Source organism: Bos indicus, chromosome 16 (assembly GCF_029378745.1).
Source record: "Bos indicus isolate NIAB-ARS_2022 breed Sahiwal x Tharparkar chromosome 16, NIAB-ARS_B.indTharparkar_mat_pri_1.0, whole genome shotgun sequence".
Classification (NCBI taxonomy): domain Eukaryota; kingdom Metazoa; phylum Chordata; class Mammalia; order Artiodactyla; family Bovidae; genus Bos; species Bos indicus.
Genome location: NC_091775.1, coordinates 6,254,498 through 6,278,443, shown reverse-complemented (window position 1 = coordinate 6,278,443; position 23,946 = coordinate 6,254,498). Strand labels below are relative to the sequence as shown.

Genomic DNA, 23,946 nt, shown 5'->3' with positions numbered 1-23,946 from the left:
GTACTATCTTTTTAATGTATTTTTGAATTCTGTTTGCTAGTGTTCTGTTGAGGATTTTTCCATCTATTTTCATCACTGATATTGGCCTGTAGTTTTCTTTTTTGTGTTATCTTTGTCTGGTTTTGGTATAAGGGTGATGATGGCCTTATAGAATGAGTTTGGTGGTGCTAATTCCTCTGTAGTTTTTTGAGAGATTTTTATAGGAATATTATTAGCTCTTTTCTAAATGTTTGAGAGAACTCACCTGTGAAACCATCCGGCCCTGTGCTTTAATTTTTTGAGAGTTTCTTTCTTTTTTTTTAATCACATTTTCAATTTCAGTGCATGTAATTGGCTTGTTCATAATTTCTATTTCTTCCTGGTTCAGTCTTGGAAGATTGAACTTTTCTCAGAATATATCCATTTCTTTCAGGTTGTCCATTTTATTGCCATATAGTTGCTCATAATAGATTCTTATGATCATTTGTATTCCTGTATTTCTGTTGTAACCTCTCCTTTCTCATTCCTTATATTGTTGATTTGATTCTTCTCCCATTTTTCCTGATGAGTTTGCCTAATTGTTTGTCACTTTTGTTTATCTTCTCACAGAAGCAGCTTTTAGTTTTATTAGTCTTTACTATTTTTCCTTCCTTTCTTTTTCATTTATTTCTGCTCTGATCTTTAGGATTTCTTTCCTTCTACCAACTTTGGGTTTGTTTTTTGCCCTTCTTCATCGAGTTGTTTTGGGTGTAAATTAGGTTGTCTCTTTGATGTTTCCCCTGTTTCTTCCTATAAACTTCCCTTTTAGAACTGTTTTGCTGCATCCCATAGATTCTGAGTTGTGTTTTCATTGTCATTTGCTTCAAGAATTCGTTGCTTTCCCTTTTGATTTATTCAGGAACAAGTCTGTTATGTAAAAGCATATTGTTTAATCTCCAAGCATTTGTGTTTTTACCATTTCCCATCTATTTGATATCTATTCTCATAGTATTGTGGTCAGAAAAGATGCTTCATATGTTTTCAATTTTTTAAAATTTACTGAAGTTTGATTTGTGACCCAAGGTATGGTCTATCCTGGAAAATGTTCCATGCACACTTGAGAAGAAGGTGTATTCTTATGCATTTGGGTGAAAAGTTCTGAAGATATAAATTAGGTCCATTTGGTCTAATGTTTCATTTATGGTTTATGTTTCCTTATTAATGTTCTGTTTTATGATCTGTCCATTGTTAACATCCCTTACCATTATTTTATTGCTGTCAATTTCCCCTTTTATGTGTGTTATTGCCTTATTCATTGAGGTGCTTCTATGTTGGGTGCATAAATGTATAGAATTATGTCTTCTTCTTGGATTGATCTCTTGATCATTATATAATGTCCCTTCTTTATTTCATATAATATTCTTTTTTTTTTTAAAGTCTGTTTTGTCAGAAATGAGAATTGCCACTTCAACTTCCTTTTGATTTCCATGTTCATGGAATATGTTTTTCCATCCTTTTAACTTCGGTCTGTATGTGTCTCTAAGTCTGAAGTGGGTCTCTTGTAGACAGCATATATATGGGTCTTGTTTTTGTATCCATTCAGCCAACCTGTGTCTTTTGGTTGGAGAGTTTAATCCATTTACATTTAAAGTAATTATTTACATATTACTATTAGCATTTTCCTATTATAATATATTATCCTATATGTTCCAATTAGCATTTTCTTAATTATTTTGTGTTTCTTGTAGGTCTTTCCTTTGTCTTATGCTTATAAGTCTCTTTAATATTTGTTGTAAAGCTGGTGTGGTGGTACTAAATTCTCTTAACTTGTGCTTGTCTGTAAAGATTTTAACTTTTCCATCACTGTTGAATGAAATCCTTGCCAGGTAGAGTAATCTTGCTTGTAGATTTTTCCTTTTCAGTACTTTAAATATATCCTGCTGTTCCTTTCTGACCTGCAGAGTTTCTGTTGAAAGATCAGCTGTTAATTGAATGGCTTTTCCCTTGTGTGTTACTTGTTGCTTTTCCCTTACTGCTTTTAATATTCTTTCTTTGTGTTTAATCTCTGTTGATTGGTATGTGTCTCGACGTGTTTCTCCTTGGGTTTATCCTGTATTGGAGTCTCTGTGCTTCTTGAACTTGATTGAATATTTCTTTTCCCATGCTGGAAAAGTTTTCAACTATAATATATTCAAAAATGTTCTCAGTGACTTTCTTTTTCTCTTCTTCTTCTGGGACCCCTATAACTCAAATGTTGGTGAGTTAAATACTGTCCCAGAGGTCTCCAAAGCTCGCCTCAATTCTTTTCATTCTTTTTCCTTTATTCTGCTCATCAGCAACTACTTCCACCATTTAATCTTCCAGCGTACTGTTTCATTTTTTTTTCTTCAGTTAATCTATTATTGTTTCCTTCTAGAGAACTTTTGATTTCCATAATGGTGTTATTCATCATTGTTGATTCTTTTTTTTTTTTTCTGTATCCTTGGTTATTGTGTTAATTTGTTGATTGCTTCTTGGCATTTTATCCATTCTCTTTTCAAGGTTTTGGAACATCCTTCCTATCATTACTTTGAATTCTTTTTCAGGTATTTTGCATATCCCTCCCCCCACCCCACCCCCCTTTTTTTCCCCTTTGGTCTTTTGTGCTTCTAGTTTGTTTCTTCATTGGAGCAATACTTTTCTGTCTTTTTTCTTTCTTTTTTTGTCATTATTGCATTTGATGTCTCCTTTTCTCGGGCTTTCAGGTCGAATTCCTCCTTCCTATTGTTTTCTGCCCTTGGTGTGTAAGGTTGTGCCACTGGTTTGTTTAGGCTGCTTTTGGGGGTGACTTTTGCTTGTGCTCTGGTGAAAGGAAGTAAGTTTTTTTTTTTTTTTTTTCCTCTCTAATGGGCAGGACTTCATGAGGTGGCAATCTTGTTTGCTGATGACTGGGTTTGTGTTTTTATTTTGTTTGTTTTTTGGGTGAGACATCCTACACTGGGTGCTGCTGGCAGTTGGGTGATGCCAGGTGTATACAGGTGGAGGCCTTTATGGGAGTTCTCACTAATAAATACTCCCTGGGATTAGGAGTTTTATGGCAGTCTAGAGTCTTGTCAGCACTCCCACTTCAAAGGCTCTGGGCCTGATCTCTGGCCAGGGAAGTGAGATACCACAGGTGGTTTGTAACGGCATTAATGGGGATTAAAATAAGCACAGTAAAACAAGAAACAAAATGCAAACCCCAGACAAATGGCAAATACAAAATAAGGCAAAGTACTCACAAAAATAATGGGATATAGACACATGCATGTACACACAGGAAAAAAAAAAACAAAAACAAAGTGTTAAAAAAAAAAAAAAGAAGTAGAAGAGATTGATTGAGTGAGCAAATGAAAGCAAAAATTATAGGAACTAGTTATTAACAAAACTTACTAAAACCATAAACTGGAAAACAAAGCCAAAGCCAAAGCCATGTGACAACTAGGGAATAAAGAAACTAAAGCAAAACAGATTAATAAACATAATGAGAAAAGGAAGAAAAGAAAGAAAGACCAGAAAAGAAAATTTCAATAGACGTAGATAAATAAGTTTATATATATCAAAGAATAACTTACAACAGGAAAAAAAAAAAAAGAAAAGCAAACAAAAGAATATGTGTGGAAAATACTAAAAATTTTTTTAAAAACTTTGAAAATTAAAAACAGGAAAAAGTCCATAAAACAACAAAAACCAATGTAGACGAAGTATTCAAAGGGAATTAAAAGTGTGATTTTTAAAATTTCTCAAAAGCATAAATATAGTTAATAGTAGCATTAAAATCAACAACTAGAATAACAGAGAGGGGAAAAAAGGTAAAAACCCAGTAGCAACTACTGAATAAGTTAAAATATAAGAATAATAAATATTTTTCTTGGATCAGCTGTCAGCATCCTTTTCCTCAGTGTGAGTCACAGTCCACCTCACCTCCCTAGGATGTCCGCCAGTTCTGGGCTGGTCTCTCTTACCTGTTGTGGGGGCAGCTCAGACTCTAATCTGGTCCTACTCTTGCACGTTCTTGCCCTGATGTCCACATCTGCCAGTGCTAGTGTTTTTTCCTTTTCAGGAACCCTAGTAATCATTTATATATTCCATAAATACAAAGTCTGCCTCCTTGATCATGTGGATTCAATCTTCAGCTTGTACCACTGGTGGGAATGTTTTGGTTCTATTCCTTAGCCACCTTCCTCTGGATTTCACTTGTGGTTTCATCTCCACCTGTGCATGTGACTTGTCTACAGGAGTTTGCTCCTGAGGCTCCCTGGGAGGACTTGGGTGTGCCCCAAGGAGGACCGAATGTGGAGGTGGTGCAGTTGCTTGGATTGCAGGGGCCCTGGCAGTACCAGGTACTAAGGGGAGACACTGGCTACGACAGCAGGAAATATGAGGCCCTTAGGGTTTTTTGTAGCCTTTGGTTGCTCTGTCCTTGTGGGGATTGAGCATGGGAGTGACACAGGAGTTTGGATAATGGGGACCCTAGCAATGCCAGATACATATCTGGTGGTATTGTCAGGAGATATGTGACTATTAGGGATTTTTCTAGCTTCTGACTGCTCTTTCCAGTGAGGATTGAGCATGGAGGTGACACAGCTGCTTGAATTATGGGAACCCTGGCAGTGCCAAGCATGCAGGGAAAACAACTGACTCAGCTGCAGGAGCTATGGTCCTATTAGAGTCTTTTCCTAGCTTCTGGCATCTGGCCATCAGAGGCCCTCTTTGCCTGGTCCTTCTCTATTGCTTGGCTCCTTCAGGTGCTTACAGGGCCCCCCACTTGGGGTCATTGTCTGTTGTTTATCTCATCAGGGACGTAAAGATCACCCTGGCTGGGGTTCTTCTATGTCGCTTTGCACATCAGGTCCTTATAGGTCCACCCTCCTTGGGTTGTTTCAGCTATCTGGTGCTATGTTCAGAGAGAGAGGCTGCAGAGATGGCTATATTATCTGTGTGTAACTCAGCAGTATCACCCTGCCTCCAGGTTAGCTGGCTTTCCTTCATAAGCATTTTCCACTGCAGTGTTCTCCATCAGGTTCCCTCACACCATCTCCCTTCAGTCGACAGCAGACCTTGCCCTGGGATTGTTTTCCAGTCTCTATGTTCCAGCTCCAAGCTACAGCACTTTCTAGGGGACTTGAATCCCTGTCTGGGGTATGTATGGCTGTGGCAAGGATTGTCTGTGTGATCCTCATTCCATTCAGACTCTCACAGATAAGCTGCTTCACTCTCCAACAGCCTCAGTGCTTCACCTCTGTCACAAATATTTGCCCTCCCATGCAGCACTGTCCCTGCTTCAGTTCCCCAGCCCCAGGTGCAGATCCAGTTCCACTCACTCTCCTTTCTTTTGCCATCCTTCCTTTGTCCTGCTGACACACTGGTTGTGCTGCCCATGGACCATAAACATTGGATACATCAACTACAGTGTTGAATGCATGGGTTTAGCCAGGAGACGTACATGTGAGATTATCACTCTGTAAATGATGACATCAGATTGGAAAATAATGTAGAATGAAAATGGAAGAGAGTTCAAGACTGAGTCCTGAAGCTTCCAACACTGAGGTGTCTGACGGAAGAAGGATAGATGGCAAAGTGGACAGAAAGAAACGAGGACCCAGAGAATTTAGGGGGAAAAAATGTCGAATGAATGTTTCATAGTTGTGGACAGAAGAAAATGATATAATAACAAGGAATAATAAATTGACTAACAGTAATTCCTGGGAATCAGCCTGAAATTGTTCTTTATCCAATTCCACCATTATCTAAGTATATATCTAAGAGCAATGACCTATTTGAAGTTTGTTCACACCTCTGAATCTGTACAATGATTTAATATTTGCAAATGCTCTAATATTTAAAAAGATTTTTTAGTTATTAAAATAAATTATTCATGTAAGCTTCTTGTCATGTCTACCATACAGTTTATTCAAGGAAAGTGTAATCAAATTACATTAGAATAGTTCCACTAATGAATATTTCTAATTCAGTTAATAAGTCAGGTTAAAAGACTTAAAATGTGGTGGATTTGGCTACATGGAAGCCAACAATAATTGTAACAGAGACAGATTCAGATGGAATAGACAGGGGAAAAATCTACTTACAGCCTGCTAAATAAATTATTAGTAAGAAATGCAATATAGCATGAGGACATAACTTTTTCAAAAGGCTTGGTTGTGGCAGAGAATAAGAGGTTCAGGATGTATTGCTCGGTGGATTATGTATTGTTTTAATGGGAAAGATGAGAGTGTAATGAACGTTGAAGAGGATGAGCCAGAGAGGAAAGCAGGCAAAGACTGACCACAGGCTCACTGTGAAAGAGGTGGGAGAGGAACCAGCAGTTTTGAGAAAGTCCTGAACTTGGTGACAACTGGATTATTTGCAGCTTCCTGTCAGGAGAAGGAAGTAAATGGGTGTGTAAATACAATGCTGGAGAGAAGCAGGTGTTGATGGTTCCTGTTCTCATTTCAGGACGGAGACAAAGTCATGTGAGACCGAAAGGTGCATGGGGGAAGGAGGAGATGGAACACTGGCCAGTGTAGAAAAGATTGAGCACAGAGATTTCAGATAGACACACAGGGGGAGATTGTTATAGAAATGGGCCAGGCTTGTTCAACAGTGTCCAGAGCCCACGTAATTTCACTTTTCAGGCTGCAGGCAAGCACCTGATATGTGCCAGAAGTAGGCTAGGAGAAAATTGTGAAAGATACAGTGGGGGTCAGTGGTATGCCTTTCAAGAGCTTTCATGCCAGTATGAAAAAAAAAAAAAAAAAAGATGAATTAAAGTAAATCATGAACCAAAAAGTAAAAATATTTCTATTATATTGTTCCAATAAGTGTATTCCAAGAAGAAAAGAATCCAAGTGCTTAGAAAGTAGGAGGGACTGTGGGTGAAGTTTATGTAGGAAGACGTCTATGCAAAGAAAGCCTGGAAACCATTCGTCAGCAAAGACACATGCTTTTGCTGCAGCCAAGGCAGCAAAAAAATTGGCTTATTTTAGAAAAGATCAGATGGTAAAGAATCCGCCTGCAATGCAGGAGAATTGGGTTCAATCCCTGGGTCAGGAAGATCTCTTGGAGAAGCGAGTGACAACCCACTGCAGTATTCTTGCCTAAAGAATTCCACAGGCAGAGGAGTACGGTGGGCTATAGTCCATGGGATCAAAAAGAATCAGACATGCCTGAGAGACCACACTTTCCCTTTCAAAATTTCTGAGATACCTGACAGTAATATCTACCTGCATTGCAGGAGACCTGGATTGGATCCCTGGGTCGGGAAGATCCCCTGGAGAAATGAAATACTAGCTACTGCAATATTCTTGCCTGAAGAATTCCATGGAATTTTGGCCAGCTGCAGTCCATGGGATAGCAAAGAGATAGACACAACTGAGCTAGTAACAATTCTCAGTAAAGGGAAAGGCTTTTAAGATGATCATGCCATTCTTACAGTCACTCTTTGTAAAGACAACAGTTAGAAAACAGCCTAATATCAAGATCTTCTTTTGTTAAAGCAGCGTTTTACATAGTAGAATAAAATAGGAATTTTATGTAAGTTTCCAGTGGTCATGTATGGATGTGAGAATTAGACTGTGAGGAAAGCTGAGCGCCAAAGAATTGATGCTTTTATTTATTTATTTTTTTCAACGTTCTGTTTACTTTATTTATTTTTTTTAATTTTATTTTATTTTTAAACTTTACATAATTGTATTAGTTTTGCCAAATATCAAAACGAATCCATCACAGGTATACATGTGCTCCCCATCCTGAACCCTCCTCCCTCCTCCCTCCCCACACCATCCCTCTGGGTCGTCCCAGTGCACTAGCCCCAAGCATCCAGCATCTTGCATCGAACCTGGACTGGCATCTCATTTCATACATGATATTTTACATGTTTCAATGCCATTCTCCCAAATCTTCCCACCCTCTCCCTCTCCCACAGAATCCATAAGACTGTTCCATACATCAGCGTCACTTTTGCTGTCTTGTACACAGGGTTATTGTTAGCATTTTTCTAAATTCCATATATGTGTTAGTATACTGTATTGGTGTTTTTCCTTCTGGCTTACTTCACTCTGTATAATAGGCTCCAGTTTCATCCATCTCATTAGAACTGATTCAAATGTATTCTTTTTAATGGCTGAGTAATACTCCATTGTGTATATGTACCACAGCTTTCTTATCCATTCATCTGCTGATGGACATCTAGGTTGCTTCCATGTCCTGGCTATTATAAACAGTGCTGCGATGAACACTGGGGTACACGTGTCTCTTTCCCTTCTGGGAAAACTGGTCAACCACTTGTAAAAGAATGAAACTAGAACACTTTCTAACACCATACACAAAAATAAACTCAAAATGGATTAAAGATCTAAACATAAGACCAGAAACTATAAAACTCCTAGAGGAGAACATAGGCAAAACACTCTCCGACATACATCACAGCAGGATCCTCTATGACCCACCTCCCAGAATATCGGAAATAAAAGCAAAAATAAACAAATGGGACCTAATTAACCTTAAAAGCTTCTGCACATCAAAGGAAACTATCAGCAAGGTGAAAAGACAGCCTTCAGAATGGGAGAAAATAATAGCAAATGAAGCAACTGACAAACAACTAATCTCAAAAATATACAAGCAACTCCTCCAGCTCAACTCCAGAAAAATAAATGACCCAATAAAAAAATGGGCCAAAGAACTAAATAGACATTTCTCCAAAGAATTGATGCTTTTAAACTGTGGTGTTGGAGAAGACTCTTGAGAGTCCCTTGGACTGCAAGGAGATCCAACCAGTCCATTCTGAAGGAGATCAGCCCTGGGATTTCTTTGGAAGGAATGATGCTAAAGCTGAGGCTCCAGTACTTTGGCCACCTCATACGAAGAGTTGCTTCATTGGAAAAGACTCTGATGCTGGGAGGGATTGGGGGCAGGAGGAGAAGGGGACGACAGAGGATGAGATGGCTGGATGGCATCACTCATTCGATGGACATGATTTTGAGTGAACTCCGGGAGTTGGTGATGGACAGGGAGGCCTGGTGTGCCGCGGTTCATGGGGTCGCAAAGAGTCGAACACGACTGAGCGACTGAACTGAACTGAACTGAAGCACAATATATGTGAACAAAGTCACATACTGTTAGAAGTATTGCTATGTGGAAGTTTGGAATACAACTTTAGGAAAGGAATCCCAATGGTTCTCATCAAGAGTAACCTCACAGCTAAGCTACAAAGCTCAACATTAAAACAAAAGCAGAAACAAATTTATTGATTTGGGGGGGAGGGAGAATTACTTTTACAACTATATATGGGCTTCCCTGGTGGCTCAGAAGTTAAAGTGTCTACCTGCAATGCAGGAGACCTGGGTTCGATCCCTGGGTCAGGAAGATCCCCTGGAGAAGGAAATGGCAACCCACTCCAGTATTCTTGCCTGGAGAACCCCATGGATGGAGGAGCCTGGTGGGCTACAGTCCATGGGGTTGCAAAGAGTTGGACATGACTGAGCGATTTCACTTCACTTTAGCTTATATATAATTTTATGATAATGTTTGAAAACTTAGTCCTTCTTTTGGGTGAGATTCTAATTCTTAAATTCCAGTTTTGAAGTTTATAAATTATTGAGCAATAGGAAGACTCCAAATAAGAATAATGTAATTTTTGATAAATTGTAGCAATCCCTGGTGGCTCAGATGTAAAGAAACTGCCTGTGGTGTGGGATACCTGGGTTTGATCCCTGGGTTAGGAAGATCCCCTAGAGAAAGGAATGAATTACTCCCAGAAGAGCCTGGCCAGCTATACTCCATGGGGTCACAAAGGGTCAGACACAACTGAGCAATTAATCCACACACAGCAGTGTGACAAATTTCATAGATTTTCAATGATAAGCTTATACATTTTTAAAATGAATCAGAATAATAAAACATATATTAATAATTAAGCTCATTTATAGGTACAATAAGATCAGATGTTTGTGTTGTCATATATATAATCAAGACACCTAGAATATGCCTATGTGACCTTGAACATGTTTACTCATTTTGTTTCTTGTTTCAGTTTGATTTCTGCACTTGAGGATAAAATTAAGTGATTTTTAATGTACCTGTAACTCAAATATAAGAGAAATGTCTCTCTTGTGTGTTCTAGTTTCCCAGTTATATTTTTTATATCATTTTTTCATTTGTATTCAATTTTAAAATTGTGTCTTTTTTTTTATTCTGAGAGAATATTTCTACATTTTGAGACCAAAAAAGCAGCATTATATTTTGTAAATGTCAGTGATAAAATCAGATCCAGTATTAACAAGTTGACTTTACAAATAAATTATCAGGCATATATGTTGCTGCTCAATACCTTAATATTTCTCAAAATCCCAGATAATGTATTGTTTTTCAAGGAAGAACATTAATGTGTGTTCTGTGTATGCAGTACCCAGCACCTCATTTTATGTGACACAAATAATATTTATTTTGCAATGGTTAAATATTCTCAGTCAATTACTTATCTTTTTTGATAGAAAGAGAATGCAGTATTCCCGAAATGGATACATACTTAAATGCTTATCCCAGGAAAGAAACATATAAAGTTGGAGATGTGCTGAAATTCTCCTGCAGTCAAGGCTGTATTATGGTTGGAGCAGATTCAGTTCAGTGCTACCACTTTGGATGGTCCCCTAAACATCCAACGTGTAAAGGTAAATATTTATCTGACAGTTGTTGGAGCAAGAGTTGGGATTTCAGATATCAACCTTTTTATTTCCCTCCCTTAATTTTCTGTCCACTTCCAGTGCATCTATCTATAGTCTAATGCATTAAGGCAGAGATATACCCACCAAGGTGGAGAAGGAAATGGCAACCCACTCCAGTATTCTTACCTGGATAATCCCGGGGACAGAGAAGCCTGGTGGGCTGCTGTCTATGGGGTTGCACAGAGTCAGACACGACTGAAGCAACTTAGCAGCAGCATACCCACCAAGGACATGTGCTGGGTAATAGGTACCTCAGTTTTCCTTCTTTAAGAAATTAACCTCCGGGTGCTTCTTGAAATATGTGGTGGAGAATCCACATAAATGCATGAGGAACCTGACAGTGGCAAGATTTCTTGTTAGTTTTCCTTTTTCCTGCAATTCTACCATTAATACTGGAGAGTTTATATACTGTGGGCTTTACATCTAGTGTCCTCAAGTATGTCTAAAGAGTGTTCAAGTAACTTAAAGTCAATTCAGTCACATGTATCAAATCATGTGAATCAAAGTTAAACTGTTCAAATGCTTCTCTCAAATGATATTTTTTCAAAAAGTTTTCACACAGTATTTCTTTGGAATAAAAGTATTGCTATAATTTATACACCCAGAATGAGTAACTGGTTTGCATATTTATTTAGCATGTCTGGATAATGAACATGCTTCTGAGCATACATAGACTTCAATATGCTAGTTCAAGATGAGTAACAGAATCAGTAAACACTATTCTTTTTTTCATTGTTTAAGAATGCTAAAATTAATTATATAACAAATAAAATTTCATTTAGAAAAATAAATTTCTGCATTAGTTGGATTTTTCAGTTATAAGACACAATGTAACCATAATTTATGCAATGTTTCTACAGCAAGGAAAGTAAAATCGTGTGCTCCACCTGCTCAACTTCTTAATGGGAAAGGGAAAGAAATACACAAAGAAGAATATGCACACAATGAGGTCGTGGAATATGCTTGCAACCCAGATTTCTGATGAAGGGTTCTCATAAAATTCAGTGTGTTGATGGAGAATGGACAGCTTTACCTGTGTGTATTGGTAATGTATTGAAAGTAGTAATATTTCAAGGTAAATCATTACCCTTATTTGTATCTATATACACATTTAAATATTTTAAAGACGAACTTTTTTTGTGGATTTTCAGAGGAGGAGCGTACCTGTGGAAATATACCTGACATTGATCACAGTGATATCAAACCTTCTGTCCCTCCCTATCACCATGGAGACTCGGTTGAGTTCAGTTGCAGAGAAGCATTTACAATGGTTGGACCCAGATTTATCACGTGTATTAGTGGAGCGTGGACCCAGCCTCCTCAGTGCATTGGTCAGAACATATATCTCAAATTGACCTTTAGTATTTGCAGCCATTCTGTTGAAATTTAGAGTTATCCTTGAGAATGTCAGATCTTAAAATATAATGATCCCAAACATTTGATTTTTATAGTCCAATATGTGTCTAAAGAGGAAAAATATAAACTAGCAATAGAATTTTATCCATCTTTCTGTCCTGATATGGATGGACATTGTTTATCTTGACAAGTGTGAAACTAAATCTTACTGACAGATACTCATGTGATTAAAATGGGAGTACTAGTTATCAGGAAAATACAACTATCATTGCAGAAATGCCATTTTTGCTTTTATATGGTACTCTTTCTTTTAGAACATTGGAAACCAGGAATTATAGTTGAGGAAAATACCCATTTGATACATTTCTGTAGGAATCTTGCCTCTCTCAAGCTTCTAACTGATAATTTCTCTATCTGTTTCAAATTCTGCAAAGAAAATTTACTGTGTTGGGGAGGGTGGGCTCCAGCCCTCCCTGTTAGTAGGTAACTCTGTCATGAGAGGCACTTGGGGTGGGGCCAGGAACTTGCCCTGATACATTTGCTGTAGGAGACTCATCCTGACTTTTGGATGACCAAGTCTTTGATGATTGACCAGGAGAATCAATCTTGGCTGCCTTCTTTCATTTTTTCTATTGGAATAGACTTTTTCCTGGAGTTTTCCTGGGCTCTGCATTCAAAGACAGCCCTGGATGTCCAGGCTAATTAACTCATTATATTTCTAGTCATTAATTATTCCAAGAAGAAGGCAGGGCTTAGGTTTAGGCCCTGAGTGAGGGCAGGGACTGATAGCTGTTTTCCTTGCTGACAGTATGTTGAAAGACCCACACTCAAAAGACCAGTTGACAGATGGGAGACATTCAGTGGAAGTTTATTTAGTTAAATAGTAATTTTTTGCTTATTAATCCCTGCATTTTCATGAACACATTACTGTCCTAGGTATTGCCAGTTCTTCAAGACCAAACCCCACCTTTGTCCTCTTCTATCTCCTCAAATGACCTCACCTCATTTAACTTTTCATTCTACCTAATGCCAAAATGTTTGCTTCAATTATTACTCTTCTGACCTCAGAGTTTTCCTTGCAAAGGTTAATCCTCTACCTGTATTCAGTTTAATGTAGTCCCCCTTTGCTATAATAGACCTTATTCCAGTTTTCTTCTCTTGAGGTTTATTTTGTAACTCTAATCTAGCTTGTCATTCTTCCTACTGTGCTTATTTTCTCCTAATAAAATAAGTCTGCTTTCCTTCCAGACACCAGTCCATCATAGGATGAGGCCCACAGCCACTATTTCTCCTTTTGAGTATACATCTTCCTTTGGCCACCATTCCTTGAAGAATACTACTGGTTTTATGTCCCTCAACACCCTGAACAAAACTTAAAAACAGGGCTAATTCTCAAGCCTTTAGTGTGTTTTCAATTCAGCTTGTTATTTTATTTTTCAGAGTTTCATTTTGAAACCATCACTTTTCTTTGACTACCTACTTGACTTTTCCTTATTTTATTCATTTCACTTAACTTTTATCATTAACAGATCATTAATATATACTGCCATAGACCTATACAGATATTTTGTCAAATTAAAAAAGAACTTCCACCTGCATTGAATTTACAAAATAGGTATATATATATAAAGCTTTTTTTAGTTCATATTTAACTTATCCTGGAGCTAGAAAAAAATTATCATGGCTTTATATTGCATTATAATGATCTGATACATAACATAGTGGCTCAAAGACTCTAAGTGTATATACAAGATAGGTTGTAACTTTAAGTACCCATCTTCTTATTTCAAGTGTTTGTTTATTTTCAGTGTCAGGTAAAAGATTTGCTTAAAAGTTAAGATTCTATACAAAACACCTTGGATGTGGTTTTCTTATTATGTTTCATTACATTTCTTGAAAAAACATATGTAAAGTAGCAACTTGGTATGCTTTGTGCACTGAAAATTGTTTTTATTTTATTGTTTTAAGATTGTGAATTAAAAATAATGCAGAGATGCTTAAGGTCCACAAGCAAATTATATGAACATTTACACAGATTTCAAGTTTGGGACCAAATTTGTTCATGTGATAACTATTCGCTATGTAGATCATCAAAAAGTATTCTAATCAAAAAGGCAGAAATCTTTAGGATGGGTATTTTCTCTGAAATTTCAAAAACTGGACGCTAGACTCAGGCTCATGTATAATTTTTCATCTCATGCAATTTGATCAGCAATAACTTGGCTGGTGCAATTTGTAGGCAAAAATTCTAACATCATTATTTTATTGACTCCATAGCTATTTTTTGTTATTAAGCTATTTGGTTCTTTAGAATTAGTCTTTTCAAGAGAATGTTTTCATTTTATAGCAACAGATGAACTTAGGAAGTGTAAAGGGTCAACATTATTTCCACCTGAGGGGAGACCAGCACATAAGATTGAATATGACCATAACACCAACAAAAGTTACCAATGTCGAGGAAAATCAGAACACAAACACTCAATCTGTATAAATGGAGAATGGGATCCTAAAGTAGACTGCAAAGAAGGTAATCTCTTGTCCATAATGCTTTAAAAAATGTATTCTATATCACTCTAACTCGTAAAAGTAGTATCTTTGTGTCCTTCAAGGAAATTTATCTATCATTCCAAATATTTTCCATCTGCAAGGTAATTTAGAAGCTAATCAAAATACTGTGTCTAAATATTAATTGTATAATGTGCCTTAGTCAGCTCTGTGAAAAACCACTCAGAGACTTTGTGACTTTAAATTAACATCTGGGCAGTAGGTGTGCTCATTTCTATGGAAAAGCCATTGTTTCTGATTTTGTGTATTACACATACATGTACTTATGTTTATGCTGAACTATTATGTATTTATCAATGTATCTATATGTATCAATATATATATATATATATCTACTTATATATATTTATGTATCTATCTAGTCATCTATTTCTCTATTTGTTTAACTATCTTGAAAAGTCTTGAGTCATGTTTACATGATGAATTCCAATTGAATAGGTTCATTTCAATTTTCCACTTTTAATATCTGTGTTTCTCTTCTCCGAATCTATGACATCTTGACTCCCTATCCTCAATATGTTTACCAATTTCTACAAGCCTAGAATATCTAGAAAGAAGCTTCAAATCAATAGAAAACCAGATCTACTGTCTAATATTCCACCTCATAATTCATCCTTTTATAAAGATCCTAATATAAAAATCATACAACAATAAAGCTGTATTAATGTAGAATAAATTATTTAGAAAAACATAACTATTTGGGAATTAAACAACAAGCTTCTAAATAACTGCCATGCCGATACATAATGTACATTGTATATTATGGGCTTCCCTGGTAGTTGTGCTGGTAAAGAATCCACCTGCCATGCAGGAGACCCCAGTTCAATTTCTAGATCAGGAATATCCCCTAGAGAAGAGTTGGGCTGCCCACTCCAGGATTCTTGAGTTTCCCTGGTAGATCAGTCTATAATCTGCTTGCAGTGGGGGGGACCTGAGTACAATCCCTGTGTTGTGAGGATCCCATGGAGGCAACCCACTCTAGTTTCTTGCCTGGAGAAGCCCCAAGGACAGAGGAGCCTGGCAGGTGCAGACCATGGGATCACAAAGAGTGAGACATGACAGAGTGGCTAAGCACAGCATTGTATATTAATCATTATATACTTATGATTGCTTGGTCTTTGTGAATTAACATTTTATAATTATAAAATATTTCTTACTTTTTGTCATGCACCTTGTCTGGAAATATATATTAGCTTATTAAATATAGTTACATTACAACAGTTTATTATTTCATATGATGAAGGAATTCCCAACAAATTTCAAGGAACTCATGTTTATAAATTAATAGCAAATATAAAATTAAAAGAACTTGCTACACAACTGCATCTTTAAGGAAACAAGTAACATTTACAGGTAGTGAAGTACATATGTTCTACAGTTTCTTCTAGAAACTTTATAATTTTATGTGAGTATATTTAAGTATGTTATCTATCTCATGTTAACATTTGAGGATTGCATAAAGTAGGAGTTGATTTTTTATGGATGGATTGTCAATTATTTTAAGAATATGTGTGGAAAAGCCGTTGAAGTGAAAAATCAGTTAACTATGAAAGTGTTGATTTATTTCTCAACTATCTATTTAGTCATTCAACTATCTTCACTGTTGCCAAATTACCTTTGTAACTAGCTTTTTAGCAGGCTGAAAGTCTGATAATAGTCTCCAAGTATGTTCCTCTCACTCAAAATTACTTTAGTTATTTTGGTTTTGAACATAGAAATTTCAGGGGAGACTTACAAATTTTGATAAAATGTTGGGTTGTATATCCAACGGGATGACTTTGTAATGAGAAACGAATTGTGGACAATTGGCATCTTTACCATATTGAATTTTGAATTCATAAATGTGGTATGTCTCTATTTATTTCTGCTTCAATATTTCCAGACATACCAATAGGCTTCCCTGGGGGCTCAGACAGTAAGAATCTGCCTGCAATTCAGGAGACCCGGGTTCAATCCCTGAGTAGGGAAGATTCCCTGGAGAAGGGAATGGCTACCCACTCCAGTATTGTTGCCTGCAGAATCCCATGGACAGAGAAACCTGGCAGGCTGCAGTCCATAGGGTTGCAGAGAGTTGGACACGATTGAGCACACATGAGATCTGATATCCAGTTTGCTTCTTCAAAAAATTCCCTTGATGAAGAATTCAGTTTCTTTAATAGGGAGTATGCTATTCACATTTTCTACATTGTCTTATCACTGTGTGACTGTTGCATTTTTCAAGAAATATCTCTATTTTACCTAACTTATGAAATTGATTGATGTAAAATCATTTCTAATAGTCACATAACATTCTATTTTTCTTTTAATCCTATAGTATATTGGGTAATCTCACCTCTTTCATTTTTGGTATTGAGAGTTGTTTCCCTCCTTTATTTTGTGAATAGAGTTTTGTTTTTCAAAATTATTATTTTCAAATTAACATTTTTAACACAGTTTCTTCCATTTCCTCTCTTGTCTGATTTTTATCTTGTTAATATTCATGATTTTTAACTTTCTTAATTTTCTGTTTTCTCTTTTCTATTAATCTTTCTCAATTTTTTCTCTCTTGTGGACTTAATTTTCCTTTTTTCTGATCACTTCATTTTAATTTTACTCTCTCATTTTTTAAGATAAAAATGATAACATTGATTCAAACCATCATGCTTTTTAAATCTAAACCTGTAAAACTACCTTTTTTTACTTCTGAGTATTGCTTTACCTATGTAAAACTACCTTTTTTCACTTCTAAGCATTGCTTTACCTGTGCCTCAAAAATTTACAAATATATATCAATTTTATTTTCAATTAACTGTATGTGAAATATTTTCTAATATTCCTAGTGGCTTCTTTGACGTAACAGTTGCTTAGAAATGTGTTGTTTAATTCTCACATATTTATGATTTTCTAAATAATCCACTCCATTAACAGTAATACTGTGGTATGATTGTTATCTAGAGAGCTGCATATATTTACTGTACAGAATTTGGTGATTATCATCGGTGATTACATAGATAATTTATTCTTATTGATTTCTAATCTAATTCCCTTGTCATAGAACACACTGTAAATTTTTAATATTTTGAATTGTATTCTTTCTTTGTTGCACAGCATATTGTCTATCTTTGTGATGTTTCCATTTCATATAAAGTATATGCATATTCTAGTTTCTAGATCAGGTTAACATTGTTCATAGTGTTCTAAAATGTACCTGTATCTTAAAATAGCTTTTTCTAGTTGTTCTATCCATCAGAGTAGGAATGCTCTCAGAATTGCTGACAAGGGGTGTGGATTTGTCTATTTCTTCTGTCAGTTCTGCCCATCTTTGCGTTGTGTATTTGGATATATTCTTAGATACATTATATATTTTTAATGGCTTAGTCCTTGTGAATTACCTTTTTAATATTTATAAAATAGGTCTTCATAGTTTTCATAATATGCCTTCTCTGGAAGTCCACATTAATTTATTGAAATATAGCTAATTAATTTAAAACACCTGATTATTTTCATGTGATAAAAGAATTCCTAATCAATTTCATGTAATGTGTCCTCAAATTATTCTCTATTAATTAAAAGCAATTGTAAATTAAAAGAAATCTAGCTAAACAACTTATTCACTCATATCACAAAACTTGGAAATTAAAAAAAAAAATTTGTCTGTGATTTACTGACAGAAAATATGTTAAATTAAGTAAAATGAAAATTGTATACTTTGGAATCTATGGTATACAGCAAAAATCAAAGATATGTATAGATTAAAACTTGCTTTACAAAAAAATGGACTTAAGTAATGGATAGTACAATCTAGAATCTAGAAAAGAACATATATCCAAAGAACATAGAAGGAAAGAAAGACTAAAATTAAAATGTAAATTTTTATAATAAGCTAAAAAGTATAAATAGCTGATTTGCAAAATATTCAGTTTATGGGGAAATGTAGTGTATAGACTAACTTTTGCAAGACTTTTAACAAAATTATTAGGACAAAAATGTTTAAACATCAGACATAAAATAAATTATTGAAAATATATTGATAAAAATGTCAAGAGTTAAAACAGAAATAAGATAAATATTTCTGATGAAACATAAAATATTCCAAGTCTTCCCTGGTGGCTCTGATGGTAAAGAATCCACCCAAGTTGCAGGAGACCTCGGTTCGACTCCTGTGTTGGGAAGATCCATTGGACGAGGGCAAGGCAACCCATTCCAGTATTCTTGCCTGGAGAATCCAGAATCCCCATGGACAGAGGAGCCTGGCAGATTATAGTCTATGGGGTCGCAAAGAGTTTGACATTACTGAATGACTAAGCACAACACAGAACACAAAATACTCCTATTGACTTAGATCAGAATAGAAAATCTGATGATATTACTATGATGAATAAAGTGTATTCAGTCAAATATGTCCCTGAATTTAATACAAAATGTTGGCTCCCTGAAAGGATTTATGAGTTTCCAGCCTATACTTGCAGAGTGTTTCTAATGAAATAGAAATGAAGTGTGACAGGAGAAAGCAAAACCAAGGAGTCATAAAGCGCTCCAAATTCTTCCAGGTGTATTCACGCAGTCTTCCCTCAGTTGAGCAGAACAGGTTTTGTCTTCAGATTATGAATTGGATATTTGAGGTATCTTTATTTGATGGACTCAGACACAGTTTACAGAGGGATCTTTTATACCCTCTGGTCACATAGAAAAAGCCAGGCTTGCTAATCCGTTAAAGAAAGTGCATTCATCAGTGTATATATGGTTTAACAGTGCAGGCAAGCTAGTGAATTGTACCTCCAGGAGAGTACTGAACTGTAAACAATACACTCTAAATCCCAGTGAACCTATCTAACTCTTACCTTGTTCAAGAATTAGCATCACATTAATAGTTTATTAACTAAATGTAGTTTCTCATCTGGCTAATCAACTCCCATGGTAGAAAAATTGGTGAGGGCTTCAATCCAAGTCCAATATATCTGATCATGAAAATCTAAAAAAAAAAAAAAGAGACCCTGATAACAGTTTTTCCTCAGTATCTATAACTGAGTGAGCAGTTCAATTAGGGCATCCTAAAGTTTAGAAAAAAATAAAATCCGTTTTACATAAATCATGCAAGATTGAGCACAGGAAGAATAAAAGGAAGAAACTAAGATCATGAGACAATGAACCAAATGTGATATACTGAAGTGCTAAACAAGCTTAAGAGTATAATTACAGAGTATCATATTATTTGATCATTTATGATATAACAGAACATTCTGTTTATTGAAAAATTTTCCTTTAATATTTGAACTTATGCTTTTTAATCAAGAAATCTAATTTTAATGTTTTCAGAAGCACAAATACAACCATGCCCACCTCCACCTCAGATTCCCAATGCTCACGATATGACAACTACAGTGAAATATCAGGATGGAGAAAAAATATCAATTCTATGTAAAGAAAATTATTTAATTCAAGATGCAGAAGAAATTGTGTGCAAGGATGGGAGATGGCAGTCAATCCCACGTTGTATTGGTAAGTAGTGCATGCACAAGTTTGTTTAAAATATTCTTTAAAGAAGATTAATACTCCTCTAACCTTTGTATCCTTCCATGGTGGCTCAGTGGTAAAGAAACCTCTTGCAATGCACGACGTGCAGAAGATATGGGTTCGATCCCTGGTTGGGGAAGATCCCATGGGGAGGAGGGTGGCAACCCACTCCAGCGTTGTTGCCTGGGAAATTCCATGGACAGAGGAACCTGGTGGGCTAGAGTCCATTGGGTCACAAAGAGTTGGACATGACTAAGTGACTGAGCATGCACGCAATCTTTGTATGGATCAGCAAGATGAAATCCTCTCTGTCTCTTCCATTTATCTTGAAACAGTAAATCACAGTTTCAGTTATGAACTGATGAACACTCTTTCACTTCTGATGTGAAACACACACAAACTCCTTGGACTACTGTGCAAATAACAGGTAAAATTTATGTTTATGCAAATTTTATTCCTAATGATCAAAAGGACAAGAACGAAGGGATAACTGGGCTACCCAGCCTGGGAGTCATGGTTCTGAAAAATAAGCCCCTGGAAATTCTGACTTAGAAGGGCAGAGTAACTTGTGCAGAAGAAAGCCAGAGGTCTTTAGGAAACAGAGTTTCTTCTGTTCTTTAAAGGCATACAAAATCTCCCATACTCTGTGTCCCAGTGAAGAGGCATCAATGGGAAAGAGGCTTGGGTTAGACTAATTTGTTTATCTTTGTGAAACTTCTAGAGAGATAGGAGACAACTGGGATCATAGATACTGGTGACAGCCATCATGAGAGACAAGTACCACTTTAGAGTTCTCCCTAACACACACATACATAGCTTACTAGCACCAGAGGCTTAACAGCTCACCAGCATGACAGCACCAACCCCAGACTCCATGGGGCTCCACAGCTGCTACACTTGCATCTCACCCTACTCTTGGGTGTGATATCATCAGCTCAAGTATGCTTAGGCCCCGAAGCCAGCTCCATCAGCAATTCATCCTGCCTATGAGTGGGCTGGCAGCCACCACATGAGGCACAGTCTGTCAGCCACCTGGGGAGGAGGTGGGATCCTTGCCTACCAGTGCACCCAGAGTAGTTGGCATTGACACAGCAGAAGGGCACCCCTATAGCATCTAGATCTGCTGCACAGATCCTACAGAGGGGACCATTCTGTTGGGCCCCATAGACTTTTGCATAACACCACTTCTCTAAGAGCAGGAATACACCTAACTCTTAGAAATAAACACAGAGTTACGTAAAATCAGGAGACAGAGAAATGCATTCCCAATGAAAGAATAAGACAAAATCTCAGAAAAATCACTAAACAAAGTTAAGCAAACTACCCAATAAAGCATTCAAGGTAATGACCATAAAGATGTTCAGTGGACTCTAGAGAAGAATGAATGAAAACAGAATTTTAAGAATAAAAAAATATAAAGAAGGAATAAACAGTGCTGAAGGATACAACAGCTGAAATGAAAAACACAGTAGAGAAAATCAATAGTAGATTAGAGGATTCAGAAGAATGGATCAGAGATCTGGAAGACAGGGTAGTGGAAACTTCCCAAACAGCATAGGAAAAAGAAAAAAAAAAAATTTATAAAATGAGGATAGGTTAACAGACATCTGGGACAACTTCAGTACCATTCTCATTATAGGGATCTAAAATAGAGAGAGACAGAGACTTACTTGAAGAAATAATAGCTAAACTTTTCTAACCTGGGGAAGGAAACAGACATTCAGGTCTAGAAGTCAGACAGTCCCAAAGAGAGATGACCCTGAAGAGGTCCATACCAGGGCATATTATCATTTAATGGAAAAAAAAATAATGTTGTTGTTCCAAAGTAAACAGCAATGGGATCATACTTATCAATAAGTAGCTTAAATGTAAATGGGTTGAATGCCCCAACCAAAAGACAAAGACTAGCTGAATGGATACAAAAACAAGACCCCTGCCATCTAAAAGAGACCCACCTCAAAACAAAGGACATGTACAGACTGAAAGTGAAGGGCTGGAAAAAGATATTTCATGCAATTGGACACCAAAAGAAAGCAGAAGTAGCAATACTCATATAAGATAAAATAGACTTTGAAATAAAGGCCATAAAAAGAGACAAAGAAAGATACTACCTAATGATCAAAGGTCAATCCAAAAAGAAGATATAACAACTATAAATATATACATGCAGCCAACATAGGAGCAGCTTAATACATAAGGCAAATGCTAACAAGTATGAAAGGAGAAATAAACAATAACACAATAATAGTGGAAGATTTTAATACTCCGCCCACTCACACATATGGACATGTCATCCAAACAGAAAATTAGCAAGGAAACACAAACTTAAATGATACAATGAATACAATTAGACCTAATTGATATCTATAGGACATTTCACCCACAAACTGTACATTTCACCTTTTTCTCAAGTGCACAAGGGCCATTCTCCAGGATACATCACATCGTGGGCCATAAATCTAGCCTTGGAAAATTAAAAAAAAAAAAAATGAAATCCTTTCAGAGATCTTTTCTGATCACAATGCAGTAAGATCAAATGTCAACTACAGGAAAAAGAAATTAAAAATACAAACATATGGAGGTTAAGTAACACGATTCTTAATAACCAACAAAATAATGGAAGAAATCAAAAAGGAAATCAAAATATGCATAGAAACAAATGAAAATGAAAACACAACAACTGAAGACATATGGGAATCAGTAAAAAGAATGCTAAGGGGAAGGTTCATAGCTTTACAAGCCTGCCTCAAGAAACAAGAGAAAAATAAATAACCTAATTTTACACCTAAAGCAACTAGAAAAAGAAGAACCTCAGGGATAGTATAAGGAAGGAAAGCATAAAAACTGGGGCAGAAATAAATGAAGAAGAAACAAAGGAGATGATAGCAAAAATCAACAAAATTAAAAGCTGCTTCTTTGAGAAGATAAATAAAATAGAGAAACCATTAGCCAGGCTCATCAAGAAAAAAAGTGAGAAGAATCAAATCAATAAAATTAGAAATGAAAATGGAGAAATCAGAACAGGCAACACAGAAATACACAGGATCACAAGAGACTACTATCAGCAACTATATGCCAATAAAATGGACAACTTGGAAGAAATGGATGAATTCTGAGAAAAGTATAACCTTCCAAAACTGAACCAGGAAGGAAGAGAAAATCTTAACAGACCCATCACAAGCATGGAAACAGAAACTGGAATCAAAAATTTCCAGCAAACAAAAGCCCAGGACCAGACAGCTTCATAGGTGAATTTATCAAAAATTTAGAGACAAGCTAACACCTATCCTTCCCTGGTGGCTCAGAGCGTAAAGCATCTGCCTGCAATGTAGTAGACCTGTGTTCAATCCCTGGGTGGGGAAGATCCCTTGGACAAGGAAATGGCAACCCACTCCAATACTCTTGCCTAGAAAATCCCACAGACGGAGAAGCCTGGTAGGCTACAGTCCATGGGGTCGCAAGGAGTTGGACACGACTGAATAACTTCACATTCACTTTTCTTTTCAACACCTATCCTACTCAAACCCTTCCAGAAAATTACAGAGGAAGGTAAACTCCCAAACTCACTCTGTGAGGCCAACATCACTTTAATTCCAAAACCAGACAAAGATGCCACAGAAAAAGAACACTAAAGGCCAATATCACTGATGAACACAGATGCAAAAATCCTTAACAAAATTCTAGCAATCAGAATCCAACAACATATTAAAAAGACCATACATCATGACCAAGTGGGCTTTATCTCAAGGATGCAAGGATTCCTCAATATTCACAAATCAATCAATGTCACACACCACATTAACAAATTGAAGGAAAACAACACATATGATTATCT

General features: G+C 36.4%; 2 protein-coding genes across 2 annotated transcripts in view; both read left to right on the top strand.

The window, feature by feature from the left end:
- LOC109570108 (complement factor H-like) overlaps positions 1 to 23,946 on the top strand; it is a 377,373-nt gene that overhangs the window by 140,504 nt on the left and 212,923 nt on the right. The window lies entirely within an intron of this gene.
- LOC109570441 (complement factor H-like) overlaps positions 10,439 to 23,946 on the top strand; it is a gene marked incomplete at its 5' end in the record, with an annotated part of 113,299 nt that continues 99,791 nt past the window's right edge. The window contains 6 exon segments of the mRNA XM_070767691.1: positions 10,439 to 10,643; positions 11,558 to 11,668; positions 11,671 to 11,742; positions 11,849 to 12,028; positions 14,401 to 14,580; positions 19,914 to 20,096. Of these exon segments, the coding sequence (XP_070623792.1) occupies positions 10,439 to 10,643; positions 11,558 to 11,668; positions 11,671 to 11,742; positions 11,849 to 12,028; positions 14,401 to 14,580; positions 19,914 to 20,096 (931 nt within the window).